Genomic DNA, 17,029 nt, shown 5'->3' with positions numbered 1-17,029 from the left:
CTTACGGAAATGTCAATCGTTGAAGACGTTCACTTGTTTCTTTAATCAATAAATATAATAAATTGAAAAGCGAATGCAAATAGAACGAGTATATCCAAGAAATGCGAGTATATCAATAATAAATAATATGAACAATCCCACTTTTGATTCGGCAAAGCTAGGGGTGAAGCCATATGTTTTGCGTGGGCCTCTTACCAATCCAACGGCAATGACTACATAAAATCGTGGTGTAGTGATGTTAGTTGGAAAAAATATTGCAGGCAAAGATGGAAACATCACGGAACCAACTTACATCATACAACAACAGAGTTTTCACTCAAGTCCTGATACAACAGAGAGATTAAATAAAACCAATATTTCTCCATACTCGGTGAGATTTTTGGATGAATGCTAAAATTTACTACCTTGTAAAAGATTAAAAGATTGCCCAAATCTTTAGCCTTTCGCCTGAGAACAAACTTGTGTGTCTTCCCTGTTGAAGTTTTAGGCATATCTTGAAAAATTACAGTCTTTGGAGCCATATAACGCGGTAAACGGTCCCGACAGAACTTGATAATGTCACCCGCCGTCGCCTCGTAGCCATCCTTAAGTTTCACAAAGGCACAAGTTGTCCCTCCCCAATATAATGATCATCAGGTATCCCCACAATAGCGGCCTCAAAAACCGATGGATGACTGAAAATAACTGATTCCACTTCCATCGTCCTTATATTCTCTCCTCCGGAGATTATAATATCCTTCGATCGATCCTTAAGCTCGAAATAGCCATCAGGATGCTTCACTCCAAGATCCCCACTCCTAAACCAACCTCCTTTAAAAGCTTCACGAGTCAATCTTTCCGTCTTTCAAGTAACCGTTCATCACTGTGTTCCCTCTAAACATGACCTCTCCCATTGTTTTTCCATCAAGTGGCACACTCATCATTGTATCAGGATTCTTGACATCAAACTCTTCCCTTCCAAGATGCTGCAGCCCTTGTCGAGACTTGATTTTTGCTCGTGTGGGGCCTGGGGGTAACGAGTCCCACTCCGGTTTCCAGGCGCAGATTGTTGCAGGACCATAAGTTTCTGTCAAACCATACGAATGGCGTATTTTGAACTCCAATTCTTCCATCTTAAAGAGTACATGAGGAGGGGATGGCACACCGCCAGTCTTCACAGTCACCTTATCTCGCTCGTTTTCCAGTGAATTCACGATCATGTTCAGCACAATCGGTGCACCTCGCATGTGTGACACATGGTGTGCTGCTATGCTGTCAAATGTTTCCTTTGCAGTGACACTTCGGAGGCAAATAATTGTACCACCTTGAGCCGCCACGGCCCACGTACGTTACCATCCATTCCAGTGAAACATCGGGACGGTCCAAAGATAAATTGGCATATATTTTATCTCATTAAGTAAAGCAGCAGCTAAAGAATTGAGATATGCCCCTCGATGACTATAAACAACGCCTTTTGGATTCGATTTCGTGCCTGAATTGTAGTTCAAAGAGATGGGGTCACACTCTTCATTAGGCCTCACTATTTCAAAATCAAATCTGTTAGCAAGAAAGACTTGTATTCTAACGTTTCAGGCATATGAATCTTGTCATTTGTATGAGAAACTGAGTCGTAGGATTCCTGAATCAAGATTAAACAAGGCGGTTTGATACCTTTCTTTGACAATATTTCTAACGCACCTCGGCATTACAAAGATTGTGTCGCGTGTTAAGTGTACAGAGGACTGCTCCCGGCATTGGAACAACAAAATGTAGCTCACATATTTTTGTTCGTTGTTGATTGAGGTTTTTAGTAATTTGTTTTCGTTAGATCTCATGTGGTTAGTTGTTGGTCCCAGAAAGCTATGAATGAAGGAAGATCTTGATCCAATTATACTTGCAACATGGCCAGTGGAGATGGAGAGATGGGTGGTGAGAGCAGAAGCAAGCCTCGCGCATCTGCCACGAGTTTGCTTCCATTTGAACCTCAAATCTCCATAAACAACAGATAATCTATCTCTGTAGATTGCTGCAAATCTTTCCAAGAAACTTATGGGACTCAGTCGAACATAGTTTGCTGAACATTTCACCATTCCCTTTTCCATCTGATGTTAAAATTATGCTGTTCTTGGATCTTAAAAAAACCTTGTTCAGTTTCGAGATCCGGACTTCTAAAGATTTGGGCTCGAGCTAGACTTGAATATAGTCAAAAAAAGATAATCCACGAACGGTGAACCAAAAGGGTTCGGTCGATGCTACCTAAGGGGGCATTGCCCCCTTCCAGTTATTTTTTGCCACGTGTCAATTGATTTTTTTTTATTTAACAAAAAAACTCAACCACAGTTCACTTTTTCAAAATTTTGCTTCTCTCTCTCAGCCGCGGCCGTGGTTTTTTCATTTCTGAAACAAGCTTCTCTCATTTAATCAAGCAAGCTCTCTCTCCACAAAAAACCTCTCTTTTCCCGTTCCTCTTTTTCAGCACGGAAACAAGCTCCTCTCATTGAATCAGGCAAGATGAGGTTTTTCCTTGCCACTGTACATTTGTTTTTATATAATGGAGATATTCGTGTTTGTTTCAAGAAATTTGGGATTTGTTTCTTGTTATTTTTGTGAAATTGAAGATAACGGCTCGAAAATTTTCATTTCTCCGAAATTGTATGTTAAAGATATAAGGTAAACCGAGAAACTCACAGAAAATGTGGAAACCAACTCTCAAGTCTAAACTCTTTGTGTGTGTGTATGCGGTATGAGAGTGTGTATCTGTGTGTGTGTATGTGCGGTATGAGAGTGTATATCTGTAACAAGGATGTCAAGTCTAGACTCTTTGTGTGTATGTGCGGTATGAGAGTCTAGACTCTTTTATTTCATTCCAGTAGATCAAGTTGATTTGCCTTGTGTAATAGTAAATACTTAAATTCATCTTTTTTTTTTTAATTGATTCAGTTGGTTTCCTGCTTGAAAATGGAAGATAACAATCGACTGTCACTTGAAGAGGTGGAAGGATACAACAATCAAGAAGTTAGAAATGTTGAGGTACCAAATGAAAACTCTTTTGTCCATGTTTTGGAGAGTAAATTGGAAGTGGGGCAGGTTGTGAACAGCTTTGAAGATGCTTATTTATTGTATTGTCAATATGTGCATGCCAAGGGATTTAGTGTGAGGAAGGGTGATCAACGATATTTTTCTCATACCAATGAACTTCAATCAAAAGAATTTCATTGTTCATGTGAAGGTTTAAAAGACGAGAAATGTTCTAGTAAAAGGATTCCAGTTTATCAAAAGCCGGTCATTAGAACACAATGTAAAGTCAAATTGAAGATTACAAGGGAAAAATGGTGTGAATGGCGGGTGAGTAGATTTTTTGAAGAGCATAACCATGAGATGTTTGCACCTGATCAAACTCACTTGCTAAGATCGGCACGCAATATATCACATGCAAAAAAGTCTACTCTAGAAGTTATGGTAAATGCTGGAATATCCGTCTCTAATGCTGTTTCTTTTATGAAAAATGAAGCATGTGGGCCACAAAATTTAGGTTTTATTAGAAAGGACGCATATGACCATATGAATCGGTTGAAAAAACATACCAAAGTTGAGAATGGAGATGCCACTGCACTTATTGAATATTTTATAAATAAGGCTAATAAGGAGAATTATTTTTACTGGAATGTTCAATTGGATGATGATGATAGAGTGATGAACTTTTTCTTTAGGGACTATAGATGCGAGGTTGATTATGAATATTTTGGTGATGTCCTGTCGATTGATATAATATATAAAACAAATAAGTATAATTTAATACGTGCTCCATTTGTTGGTATAAATCACCATATGCAGAATGTATTGTTTGGCTTGGCCTTTATGTCACATGAAAATCAAAGTTCTTTTGAATGGTTGTTTGCAACATTTCTTGATTCTATGAATGGACGGCAACCACAAACTATCTTTTCAGACCAATGTCAAGCCATGATGAATGTCACAGACATAATTTTTCTACTTTCACATCATCGTTTATGTCAATGACACATAAATCAAAGTGCTCCTTCACATTTTGGGAGTTTAAATGGTGATTCTGCTTTTAAAAGATTGTGGTATAAATGCATGAATCATTGTGATTCTGAAGATGAATTTGAGAGCACATGGAAATATATGATTGTATGATTTGGATGGTCATAAATGGTTAAATGATATGTACAAGCTTAAGAAGAAATGGTCTACTGCTTTTATGAATGGAAGGTTTAGTGCGGGACTTTTGGCTACTTCAAGAAGTGAAGTCACGAATATGGCTTTAAAAAAGGCAGGTAACAAAATAAGTTGTTTGTATGACTTTGTGCTGAATTGTGCAAAGATTCAAAATAACTGGCGGGAAAGGGAGAAGACTGAAGATACTCGTTGTCGCCATGGTAATCCTGCACAGATTTTGAAAAATCGCCAAAGGGTTTTTTTTTACTGCAACAAAAAAATAGAGAGTCACTACATACATTTCAGATCTTATATAATGAATATCTTATAAATAAATCTTCACAGTAAGTATTGGGCAGAATGTTGAATCCTTCATTGCATCAAGGACCTGATGGCTGCAGCGAAAAATAATACAGTAGATAAAATTAAAAAGGAAAAATGTCAATAATTAAGCAAATAAATGGATTGATAATAACCTACAAATTGAAACAGTGAGACTTAAGGAAGTGTGAGCAATCAAAAGATTTATTTCCATACAATTAAACATTGATTGGCGTGTACATGACGACCAGTAATAAGGTAAACATTTCGATTAATATTTCCATACAATTAAACATTTGAGAGAAAACATTTCCAGTAATAATTATTCGCTGAATGTCGATTAATATTTTTCGAGCCAATAATAATTATTCACCATCAAAGCATGCTTACACAAAATAATTATGGAATTTCGAGCCAATATTAAACATTTCCATACTTTCGGTTTACCTTATATCTTTAACATACAATTTCGGAGAAATGAAATTTTCGAGCCATTATCTTCAATTTCACATAAATAACAAGAAACAAATCCCAAATTTCTTGAAACAAACACAAATATCTCCATTATATAAAAAAAATATACAATGACAAAGAAAAGCCTCATCTTGCCTGATTCAATGAGAGGAGCTTGTTTCTGTGCTGTAAAAGAGGAACTGTGGACTCCGAGGTTTTTGAAAGAGGTTTTGAGAGAGAATACTGGAAGAGAGAGGTTTTGAAATTTCAGAAATGAAAGGCTGAGGTTGAGGCTGAGAGAGAAGCAAAATTTTGAAAAAGTGAACCATGGTTGAGTTTTTTTGTTAAATAAAAAAAATTAATTGACACATGGCAAAAAATAACTGGAATGGGGCAGTGCCCCCTTAGGTAGCATCGACTTGAACCGGTGAGGAGAATCTGAAACAAAAGATGAGACTCCAGTGGCGGAGGAACAAGAAGCAAAAATGAAGTCCGAGTACATAAAAAAATGTTCACTTTTAGATGCATATTTATTATAATGTGATAACTTTTATCTTTCCATCATATCTTCCGTCTTTAACATTTTAATTTCAAGAATCGACAACTTTCCATTTTAAAATAATAATAATAAGGCAAAAACTTATGTGAGACGGTCTCACGGGTCATATTTTGTGAGACGAATATCTTATTTGGGTCATCCATGAAAAAATATTACATTTTATGCTAAGAGTATTATTTTTTATTGTGAATATGAGTAGGGTTGACCCGTCTCACATATAAAAATTCGTGAGACCGTCTCACCAGAGACCTACTCTAATAATAAACTACTTCATTCTCTAGTTTTTCTAAAAATTTCAATTTTAAAATAATAATAAAAAACTACTTCATTTTCTAGTTTTTCTAAAATTACAAATGTCAAATGTGTCGTGATTAGCTAATATGTTGTACTTGGTTATATCTTAGAAGACTAAATGTTTGAAAAATAAAAATAAAAATGAAATCTTTTATCTAAGATTTTTAGATATCACTGACTCCCAATTCTCTGACAAATATATAGACTTTCTATATCAAACTATTTATTTTTATAAAATAACTTTACGTTTGATATATTTGGAGTAGGTTCCTTATGAGACGGGTCAACTCTATCGATATTCACAATAAAAAGTAATACTCTTATAGCATAAAAAAATAATACTTTTTCATGGATGACCCAAATAAAATATTTGTATCACAAAATATGACTCGTGAGACCGTCTCACACAAATTTTTGTCTATATTTGTGTCCATTTCTAAAAGTCGCTCTCAACTTTTGACAATAATTAGATGAGACTTGGCTTCTTCTCTATATTCTATTTCATTTGTCTAATATTAATTTCTAAAAATTTCCAACCAAATTGACGTTTTTATTTATTTATAATTTCTTGATAAATATTATACTAACCATAAAATTTGAGAAGTAATATTTTAGTCTTCTTTTAGAAACATTTTTGAGTAAATATTATTACTAACCTCATGTACGGTTTTGATATTTTATACATTCATTGTGAACATTTACGTGAATACTGTTGAAATGACATTGATATGAAAATCGTGCAACATATAAATAAAGCGGTTGGAGAAAAAAAATCAATTAGCAAACATATCACGAATTGATTTTCTCAAAATAAAGACGTAATTATTTCTATATTTTTTTAGTAAATAATAGAATATTACTTAAAATAAAATAATATAATATAACTGAATTAAAAGCCTTTTTAATTTGAATCTGACCGTTGGAGAGGACAGGCTCCTCTATATGAAATTCAAAGATTTTCAAATGAAATAAACCCCTTTGGCCCTATTCAGTCCCAAAATCCCTCAAGATGATGTTAAGATCCAAAGGCAAACCCCCTCTAGCCAAATCTCCCATTCGGCTCCGGCCGCGGCGTGGCGCTGCCCTTCAGCCCTCGGTTACTGATAATATCATTCGCACCCCACCAGGTATTTTTCATGATTCCATGGCGAGCTAATCTTTTTCCGTGTATTCATGTTTGTGGGATTGCTTCTTTTTTTTTCTTTTCAATAAGGTTTGAGACTCACCGTGTTTAATTTTGTAAGATTTAGCAACGCAGCCGCAGTATAATGAAAATGGGCTTCAACTTAAATGAATGTGTTTAATGTTTATTTTTGTTTTGATTTTTGTGGCTTCCTGGTCAAAATTTGTTGTTTCTTGAGATCATTGGAGCAAAACAGGTTCTTTGAAGAAATTGCATTTACTAAAAAAAATCGATACTTTCTTGATTTTGATTGTCAGAGACTTTTTTCATGATTATACGAAAATTGAAAATTGTTATCTCACATTTCCTCTTAATTTGAGTGTACAGGTTCATTGAACAAATCCAAGTTACCAAATCGCTCTTGGGACGCGGAGCAATCCGAGCTTCGGCCCGAATACCACACAATATCTTGCGAATTAAGTACGTTGGCCAAGATGGTTCAACAAGAACTGAAAACCATTGACAATATTACAACCGAATGCAGTGCTTTTGGCGCGAAAACCAGCCCGTTGTTTGAGAGGGGAAGATTTTATGAAGTATACTCTGCCAGAAGAAACGAGAGACTAAAGAGAAAGAAATGTGAAATGGAGGAGTATACTTGTGACAAGAAGAAGCCTTCTTATGATCTTGGTGTTCGAGTTGAATCAGAAAAGACAAGGGCGTCGGCCAACAAGTTCGACAGCCGGAGAAAGGCCTTGGCAATGGCGGCACACACCACGCCGCTGGTGGAGCGTAGGGAGGCGCCAACACCAAGGTATTCGTTAAGGAGTAGTACCAGAAAAGAGAACAAGAAACCTCCATTGCCTATAGCAAGCTTTGAGAAATCAGTTGGGATTACTACAAGAAAAGTTGGGGCTAGAAAGCTTTAGTACTTACACTTAAATGTGTGGCTTTTGGGATCTTCTGTTCTTACATGTTTTCGCTTATGTTTGTTTTCATTTCGTAAATTTAGATACCTTTTGAAATAGATCAAAAGATGTGAATGTGTGTGAGCTTGCAGTTTCTAGTAAGGAAGAATTTGGTTTGGAAACAAGTAATGTTAGTAGAAATTCTATTGTTGAAATTTGATGATTTTTCTTTCATGTTGGTATTGTTAATTTTTTGTTTGTTTTTATTATTGTATCTCCATTTGATGCAGCCACAAAGCATAAAGTTCTTTCCAAGTCCCTTCAAGCATAATCTCTTGGCTTCTCATTTGAAACACTAAAATGATTTCAATGCAAAGGCTAATTATCAATTCAAGTAATACAAGAGTCATGCTGCATATAATAACGAGCATAGAAGAACCAAAGTTTGGACACTCTTAGATCCGAGCTGAATATAACAAATACACAGATAAATTATGATTTCTGGCGTCTTAACTTGTTGAATAGGTCTCTTGTGAGACGGTCTCACGAATCTTTATCTGTGAGACGGGTCAACCCTACCGATATTCACAATAAAAAGTAATATTCTTAGCATAAAAAATAATATTTTTTCATGGATGACCCAAATAAGAATTCCGTCTCACAAAATACGACCCGTGAGACCGTCTCACACAATTTTTTGCCTAACTTGTTTTATAACGACTATTTCACGGTGAAAAAGATAGCAAACCATGAATCTTATGCACATTTAACTGTGTGATTAACGAATCAGAATGACAGAATTAACCAAATTGTAATCGACTCTAAAATATGTTTTAACACTCACGTCCTCCACAAAGTTAATATTACTCAAATTCATATATTGTTACATTCTATCACAACTTAAATATTTTCATTCAAACGAATTTAAAAATATAATAATACTCGAAGTATGTCTAAAATATTCACAACATACACTAACATATCATCTATAGATTAAAATTCATTTTTTAAAAAATATCTTACAATAAATTATTAAGATTTTACACTATATCATTATATATTATATTAATGACAAAAATCACTCTCATTAATTCGGAAAGCTTATTCCTTCCTTCAAACTTTTAGTCAATCAAATCCACAAGCGAACAAAAAACACCACAATCCAAACATGCCCTATTCTTTGGCCCCACAAATTCGTCTTCTTTTTTTTAAAAAAATATACAATTTTGTGCTCTAAAATCACATTCACGAAACCACAATTGCTTTTACAATAAGACATGTTTACCCTTAAGGCCATGCTTTTATAATAATCACCGCATATATTTCACTAATTAATAATGAGTAGGTCTCTTGTGAGACGGTATCACGAATCTTTATCTATGAGACCACGGGCGGAGGTACATGTATCCTTGCCTGGGCTTTAGCCCGGGTAGCTCAATTTTTTTTTAAAAAAATTATATGTAAATTTTGTATAATTTTAGATTAACAAGATATTAGCTCGGGTAGATCAATTTAAAATATTAAAATATTCTAGAGTTTAAAATTCTAGCCAGAGCAGAGCCAGATTCCTGGCTCCGCCACTGTATGAGACGGTTCAACTTTATCGATATTTACAATAAAAAGTAATACACTTAGCATAAAAAAGTATTATTTTTTCATAAATGATCCAAATAAGATATCTGTCTCACAAAATACGACCCGTGAAACCGTATCACACAAGTTTTTGCCATTAATAATTGTCATTTATATATAACTTTAGAAGTTTTCTACTTAACATACTAAAAATCGGGGTAATTAAAATTATAACCTTAAATATATTACTTTCAAAATCAGGCGCTTGTAATTTTTAGAATTTTTTTTTTGCTCTCAAAAATATTTTCAGGTTTAATTGTTTTAATTAATACATGCTTTAGTTTTTAAAAAAATAATACAAGCTAAAATTAAAGGTAAGGGCAATCAAGTAAATTGACATCGGTTTCGCTATGGTCCTACCCTACTCATTTATTTCGTTCGACGAAAAAACTGATTTGAAAGGGCAAAATAAATAAATAATATCGTCACATTTTGATTCAATCCATATTGAAATATTTTCACAAAACAACAATTTATCATTATATTAGGTATGTTTGATTAAATATTTATAAAAATAAAAAAACAAACATTACATATAGATCGAGTTTTTCATATTTTTGAGAATTTGGGTCGAGTTTTTCACATTTGAGTCGAATTTTTTTATATTTGATCAAGTTTTCACATTTGAGTCGAATTTTTTTATATTTGATCAAGTTTTCACATTTGGGTGTTGGATTAGAGTTTATTGGTTGAGTATGGGAAAAGTTTTTATTTTGATTAATTTAGATTTTTATTCTTATGATCAAAACAACAAAATTAGAGTGGCTTGTAACGTGGAATGTTCCTGTTCGTCCTATCTTTTCCCCTCTTTCCTTCACTTCGTAACCGAGCTCGAATTCCAGGTGAAAAACGAAAATGTACAGTTCGTGCAATCTTCTCTCTGCGCCTGCTCCATGGTTCTCAAGTGATGGTTCATCAGCGGTGATCGATCATTATTTTTATTATTCTTTCAATTTCTTGTCATCATTTAATCGAATTTTTGTTTGCAATTGACTTTATTTGGTCGTTTCGGAGATTATTTTTTCTTCTGAAATTTTCCAAAGTAATTCTTCGAGACTATAAGTTTGAGTGGGACCGAAGTTAAGAAGATGGAAAATTTTGTTGAGGTAGTTTTTTTTGTGAATTTGTTTTGAATGAAAGAAAAAAACAATTTCGATTAAAATGAGCACTTATAATAAACATTGGTATGATTGATAAAGCCCAAGAGTCGAGTGTGAATAGTATTTAATGAATATGATACAAGAACCGATGAAAAACAAAACTTATTTTTTCACTCAATTATTTTAGCAAGTTGTAATTTTAGATTTTTAGCTCATTATGAGTATTTAAGCGAATTGAAAACATGCTAAACAGACAAACTGATGGTTAGTTAATACAAGGTAATTGTTTTGATTGATTTGCAGACTGTAGATATTCAAAAACAAACTTTTAGTCCAGATTTAATCTGATGGATCTAGTTATTTTATTTTTTGTATTTCCATTTCACATTTTCACTGGATGTGACTTCATGATTATGCTAACAATTTTCATGAGCTTAATAAAATTTACAAAAATCATGATAGTAGTGGTAAAATAGATGTACACTGAATTATTTGGAGACTTCGTTATGTATGAATGAAGCAAGCATATCAAGTTTGAAAAGTTTATGTGATATATGGTTTAAAGGGCTAATCGAGTATCTTTCATATGCTGGCTACCTGTTTTGAACTTTTTGATTGGCCTATCCACTTTTCTAATTTAGCGAGAAAAGCTTCAGTTCTGTGTATCTTACAATTGGATATCTAGTTCAGCTCGAAAAAGTATATAGTCCCAAAAAAAGGTCCAGCAAGAAAGCGTAGTATGTTTACGACATGAGATTCTGGGACAAAAAATTTGCTTTGTGTTTTCACTTACTTGCTGACTCACTCAAGTTAAACTGTTATATTTACAATGTGTATTTACTTTTATTTTTTAGATTTTATTAGGCTTATATATGCAATTTAACTAAACAAGAAAAAAGAACATGAGTTTGTTCTTCTGTTTTACTGGAGAAGCCTTCAATTATTATTTTATTTCATTAGTTATGAATATTACGGTGAACTTCTTGTACAATACCTTTGACAGGCGTCAGTTATTGGCAGCCCAAGCTCGTCACAACAACCAAAAGGAGACAACCTTAGACCTCAAAACTATGTAGCAAACTGCAGAATCTTAACCCCAAAAAGTATTATTGCTCGTGGAAAAGTATGTTATGGTGTATATTCTTATTTTCTAGTGCTGGAATTTAATGTAACAAAACCATTATTGATACTGGCTTTCCCACAAAAATTTATGGTGATGTACGTTCATTAATCTGATGAAGTGTGTACGTTTCCCCAATGATTTCCACAATAACTAATTCCCTTAAGTCATATTGTCTTTTGCTCTTTTTTTATTCGTTAATTTTCGGTTTTCAGCAACAAGAGTGGAGCCTGGTGTTGAGCATCTTTTAGAACATGGATTTAATAAAAAAGATACACTTAGGTTATGATTGTACGATCGGTATAATATTTCGATTTGAGATAGCTCATCCATTTTCATCTTCAGTAGTTGTAGATCTATATGTCTATATATTAACAATAAAGTAGTTTTGAATTATTTTTACCAGGTGTCCAGTGCATCTGTCTCGGCAGTTTTGACCAGTGACAGTTATGAAACGGCAAATATGGGGGACGCTGCTAAAAACTTTGGCCTCTTTAGTTTGGATACAGGCTTGGAACTTTATAAAGATCATTTTCGGTATAGAATGAAAAGATATGTTGATCAGAAAAGGCTAATTGAGAAACATGAGGGAAGCCTTGATGAATTTTCAGTAGGTAAATATGGAATAAGAGAAAGCTGTTTTAGCCTTTGTGTGGGAATATTTGAATGTAAAGTTCAAAACTGCTTTATGAGTTTCTTGTCTCCATTAATTTCACGCCATCATATTTTTTTATCAAACAAAAAATCTCATATACCAGATCCTTCGGCTGAGGATAACGTTAATTTCAATACTTGAATTCAGGTTATTTAAAATTTGGATTCAACTGGGAAGAAGGTTGCATTGTGTACTGTGAATGGGCACCTGCTGCACAGTGAGTCTCTTCAGCTCTTGGATGTAAAAGTTTCTGTTTAATTTCGTATTACTTTGTTTTTCTTTCAATTTTACCTCAGGAATGCTATTTCTTGATTTGTTTGATTTATTCTTCACATCTGTTGTTTGCCTCACAATTAACTCGTTTATAACTCAGGGAAGCAGAAGTTATAGGTGACTTTAATGGGTGGAATGGTTCTGGACACAAAATGGAAAAGAATCCATATGGTGTATGGACTATCAGAATTCCTGATGTTGGTGGGAATCCAGCCATTCCACATAATTCAAGAGTCAAGTTCAGATTTAAGCATGGGAATGGAGTCTGGGTTGAGCGCATCCCTGCTTGGATAAAATATGCCACTCAGGACCCTACAAGATTCGCTGCACCTTATGATGGGGTGTACTGGAACCCACCACCTTCAGAAAGGTATTCCAACTTTTTTTTAATATAATATAAAGGTTAGAAAATGGAAGTGTACAACAGTCGATATTTTTTATGAGCTCTTGTATGTCCTTTCATACACTAATGTTTTTCCGTAAGAAAAGTTATGCATAAGTTGGAAACATTCAGCATAGAAGAAGGGTGGCATTTAACATGGTTTAACATCGATAAAAATCATGGATATCCTTGCAGATATGAGTTTAATCACTCTCGTCCACCTAAACCCAAGGCATCACGAATATACGAAGCACACGTTGGAATGAGTAGTTCAGAACCACGTGTAAACACATATCGGGAGTTTGCAGATTTTGTTTTACCTCGCATTCAAGCAAACAATTATAATACGGTGCAGTTGATGGCTGTAATGGAACATTCCTATTATGCATCATTTGGATATCATGTAACAAACTTTTTTGCTGCGAGCAGTAGATCTGGGACCCCAGAGGACCTGAAGTATTTGATTGATAAAGCACACAGCTTAGGTCTACAGGTGCTGATGGATGTTGTTCACAGCCATGCAAGTAACAATGTCACGGATGGCCTTAATGGTTTCGATGTTGGTCAAAGCTCTCAAGATTCCTACTTTCACACTGGAGATCGAGGATACCATAAATTGTGGGACAGTAGACTATTCAACTATGCAAATTGGGAAGTTCTTCGTTTCCTTTTGTCCAATTTGAGGTGGTGGCTTGATGAGTTCAAGTTTGATGGTTTTCGGTTTGATGGAGTAACCTCAATGTTGTATCATCATCATGGAATAAACATGGCATTCACTGGGAACTATAATGAGTACTTTAGTGAGACCACAGATGTTGATGCTGTAGTATATTTGATGTTGGCCAATGATCTGATACACGGTGTCTTACCCAATGCAACTGTGATTGCTGAAGATGTTTCTGGGATGCCTGGACTTGGTCGGCCAGTTTCTGAGGGAGGTATTGGTTTTGATTACCGCCTAGCAATGGCCATTCCTGATAAATGGATTGAGTACTTGAAGAATAAGAAGGATGAAGAATGGTCAATGGCTGAAATAAGATGGAGTTTAACGAATAGAAGATACACTGAGAAGTGCATAGCGTATGCTGAGAGCCATGATCAGGTTTATACAACTTACTTTTCTGGGGTTGGGCCTGTGGACTTTTGACTTGTGATCCATTTTATGAACTATGATATAAGGTTGAGCATATTTTCATATCCATTTAATGGATCTTATCACTTGTAGGTTGATTTGTTCTCTTGTTTTTACATGTTTATTGATTATTTTTTTAACTTCATTTAATATGTCTGCTGTAAGTTGTGGAGTGCACAAGTTTTGGCCTTTCTAAATTGGGGTGGGATTACTGAACTGTATCGTCCGCAATTTTCATCTGTCTCAAGAGATCCAGTGATTACCTTTTTGTTTTTTGCTTTTGTGCCATGATTATTAGGCTATTGTGGGAGATAAAACTATTGCATTTTTCCTGATGGACAAAGAAATGTATTCTGGTATGTCCTGTTTGGCGGAGGCCTCTCCAGTAATTGAGCGAGGCATTGCACTTCACAAGGTCTTTCTTCCCATTTGAATCCACTCATTGCATCTGACAGTTTGTGCCAGGCCTTTGCGGCTGATGTAGTGATGTTGATCAACATCGTTGACTGTTTTTTATTTGCAGATGATTCATTTTATAACAATGGCATTAGGAGGAGAGGGCTACCTTAATTTCATGGGCAATGAGGTAAGTTTGTAGCTTCTGCTGCCTGGAATTGCTTGGTTGCATGCAGATAAGATAGCTGTTAGTAGCAGTAGGTCGCATCTTTGCTAGATTTTCTTAATGTTTGATGGACTTTAGCTACATGTCATTGGTAAAATGGCTTAAAGGTAACTATTAAAGAAGTAGCTCATTAAGATACAGAAAAACCACATCTGTCACGTCTTTGCTGACCTCAAAACATTAAAATGACTTGAAGCTAATTTTAAAAGAAGCAGGTCATTGACATCCAAATATATTTTTTAGTTCGACAACTTTGCAGGCACCTTTTCCAATTTTATAACAAAACTAAATGATTAATCACTTGTAGTTTGGCCACCCAGACTGGATTGATTTTCCAAGAGAAGGCAATGGTTGGAGTTATGATAAGTGCAGACGTCAATGGGACCTCGTCGATACAGATCATCTTAGATTCAAGGTTCATGTTTTAAATATGTTTGCCAGGGATATGTGGTTACTATAGTTTGATTTCTGGGAACATCTGTATCTTATAACTATTGTCTATCATCCACACTTCAAAAGTTTACTACATATACAACATTTTATCTGTTCTCTATGTATTAAGTTTAGTCTAACCCAGAGCTTGATATAGTTGACATTATTGATCCCTGCACCAAAACAAAAGATTTGTTCCATCCTAACTGTGACACAAATGTGTTTATCTATTCCTAACATTTTTTGCGCTTGTGATGTGAAATGCAGTTTATGAATGCTTTCGATAGAGCCATGAATTTGCTAGATGAAAAATTTACGTTCCTTTCATCGGGAAAACAGATCTTGAGCGATGTAAATGAGGATAAAAAGGTAAAAAGAATGGCCAGCACCTTTCAAAGCTTTATAGGATTCTATTGATTTCACTTGATCATTTATTACAGGTCATTGTTTTTGAACGGGGAGAGCTGGTCTTTGTGTTCAACTTCCACCCAGAAAATACTTACGAGGGGTATATGTAGACTTTTTAGAAGCTATTGATCTTCCTTATTTATTATGATCTTTTACACAATTTGAAAGTGAATGTTGATCACAAAATTTTAAGTTGATTCTAGTTTTTTCATGAAACTTCCAATTCCATTGATGTGCAGGTACAAAGTTGGTTGTGACTTTCCAGGAAAATATAGAGTAGCCTTGGACAGTGATGCTTGGGAGTTCGGTGGATCTGGAAGGGTAAGGAACTGGTTGTTTACACAAAAGGTGCAAAATCTGGTTTTTCCTGGAGTAGGTTATGTTTATTAGGTTGTAATTTCCGGTGCTATGACAGAGCTCATCAACTGAGGGAACATTTGATGGAACACACTCAACACTTTATGCAGCACATGCTTCACATAACATGCTATAATTTCTTTCCATTGTCTTGACGTCAGCATATTTTATTATGACAGATAGGCCACGATGTAGACCACTTCACCATGCCTGAAGGCATACCTGGTGTTCCTGAAACAAATTTTAATAACCGTCCCAATTCCTTCAAAGTGCTTTCTCCTCCTCGTACATGTGTGGTATGTATGCTTCATATTACTGCCTCTTGGACCTACTTTTCGCTAAGAATTTTAATGATCAGATTTAAGTTAGTTTATGAGTCTTGGAGAACTTATTATTTTAAGTTGTACTTGAATGACCAACTTGTTCGGGTATTGTTGCATTGCATTTACTCCACCACTTGGTCTCTTTGATATTTAAACTACGCCGCCTAGAATGCCCTCCATGTGGTAGATATTAGTTTTGCTATTATTCAGTGTGAAGGCAAAATAATTATCCATATTCAGTTTTGTGTCAAGTTTTATCAGTTCATAAAAAAATTGCTTTATTTCTCCAACAGTTTAGACTTTAGAGCCTCAATTAGAGTCAATATTTAGTAGTGTGGACTGAGACCCTGTAGGTTCGTATCTAACATAGACATATCGACATTTGTATTGATAAATTAACTTCTTTATGAAGGCTTACTGTAGAGTCGAAGAGTGCTCAAGTGAAAATGATACCTCAACAAGTTTTGTTAAGGCAGCAGATATAGGCGAGACATTGCACAGTAATATTAGTTCTGCAAAGGATGAAGTGAAGCAGAGTCGAGAAGTACCGGATGCAAGAACTTTGGACGATGAATGATCATTTTTTGGTTGAATACTTGGTGTTATTTTTGGTTGATTTGTGTAAATATATAGCTGGTTGGAAACTATATATGTACGACTTTCTTTTCTAAAACATCAGTGAGAAAGCTTTCAATGTGTTTCTTATATTTCAATAAAGCCAACAGTTTCTTTCATTGATGGTTTGGAGTGACACTAAATACTTTTCATCTTCCTTCT

General features: G+C 34.9%; 2 protein-coding genes and 1 pseudogene across 5 annotated transcripts; 2 read left to right on the top strand and 1 right to left on the bottom strand.

The window, feature by feature from the left end:
• Positions 1 to 140: 140 nt before the first annotated feature.
• LOC142551413 (butanoate--CoA ligase AAE1-like) lies at positions 141 to 2,205 on the bottom strand (annotated as a pseudogene).
• A 4,463-nt stretch (positions 2,206 to 6,668) lies between these two features.
• On the top strand, positions 6,669 to 8,050 carry LOC142550892 (uncharacterized). Its single transcript, XM_075659937.1, has 2 exons — positions 6,669 to 6,912; positions 7,296 to 8,050. The coding sequence occupies exons 1-2, from the start codon at positions 6,795 to 6,797 to the stop codon at positions 7,835 to 7,837; spliced, it is 660 nt and encodes a 219-aa protein (XP_075516052.1). The 5' UTR covers positions 6,669 to 6,794; the 3' UTR covers positions 7,838 to 8,050.
• A 2,137-nt stretch (positions 8,051 to 10,187) lies between these two features.
• LOC142551403 (1,4-alpha-glucan-branching enzyme-like) lies at positions 10,188 to 16,986 on the top strand. 4 transcript variants are annotated; one of them, XM_075660629.1, is made up of 15 exons: positions 10,188 to 10,369; positions 11,552 to 11,671; positions 12,075 to 12,282; positions 12,471 to 12,540; positions 12,697 to 12,966; positions 13,174 to 14,080; positions 14,409 to 14,525; positions 14,634 to 14,696; positions 15,040 to 15,147; positions 15,432 to 15,533; positions 15,605 to 15,672; positions 15,812 to 15,893; positions 16,109 to 16,225; positions 16,665 to 16,718; positions 16,773 to 16,986. In XM_075660629.1, the coding sequence occupies exons 1-15, from the start codon at positions 10,304 to 10,306 to the stop codon at positions 16,827 to 16,829; spliced, it is 2,409 nt and encodes an 802-aa protein (XP_075516744.1). In that variant the 5' UTR covers positions 10,188 to 10,303; the 3' UTR covers positions 16,830 to 16,986. The 4 variants fall into 4 exon arrangements, with proteins under 4 accessions (XP_075516744.1, XP_075516742.1, XP_075516745.1 ...); XM_075660627.1 differs by having other exon boundaries at positions 16,665 to 16,986; XM_075660628.1 differs by lacking the exon at positions 10,188 to 10,369 and adding an exon at positions 10,426 to 10,554 and having other exon boundaries at positions 16,665 to 16,986.
• Positions 16,987 to 17,029: the final 43 nt, after the last annotated feature.

This window comes from Primulina tabacum, chromosome 7 (assembly GCF_025594145.1).
Source record: "Primulina tabacum isolate GXHZ01 chromosome 7, ASM2559414v2, whole genome shotgun sequence".
Classification (NCBI taxonomy): domain Eukaryota; kingdom Viridiplantae; phylum Streptophyta; class Magnoliopsida; order Lamiales; family Gesneriaceae; genus Primulina; species Primulina tabacum.
Note: the sequence above shows the minus strand (reverse complement) of the source record. Positions and strands in the feature narration are given on the sequence as shown.

Excerpts from the sequence above, each read along its gene's own strand:
- LOC142551403 (XM_075660627.1), top strand. The coding sequence starts at position 10,304 with ATGTACAGTTCGTGCAATCTTCTCTCTGCGCCTGCTCCATGGTTCTCA. Across the intron at positions 15,148-15,431 it reads CAGATCATCTTAGATTCAAG|TTTATGAATGCTTTCGATAG; the intron begins GTTCATGTTTTA and ends TGTGAAATGCAG. Across the intron at positions 15,673-15,811 it reads CCAGAAAATACTTACGAGGG|GTACAAAGTTGGTTGTGACT; the intron begins GTATATGTAGAC and ends ATTGATGTGCAG.
- LOC142550892 (XM_075659937.1), top strand. The coding sequence starts at position 6,795 with ATGATGTTAAGATCCAAAGGCAAACCCCCTCTAGCCAAATCTCCCATT. Across the intron at positions 6,913-7,295 it reads TATCATTCGCACCCCACCAG|GTTCATTGAACAAATCCAAG; the intron begins GTATTTTTCATG and ends TTGAGTGTACAG.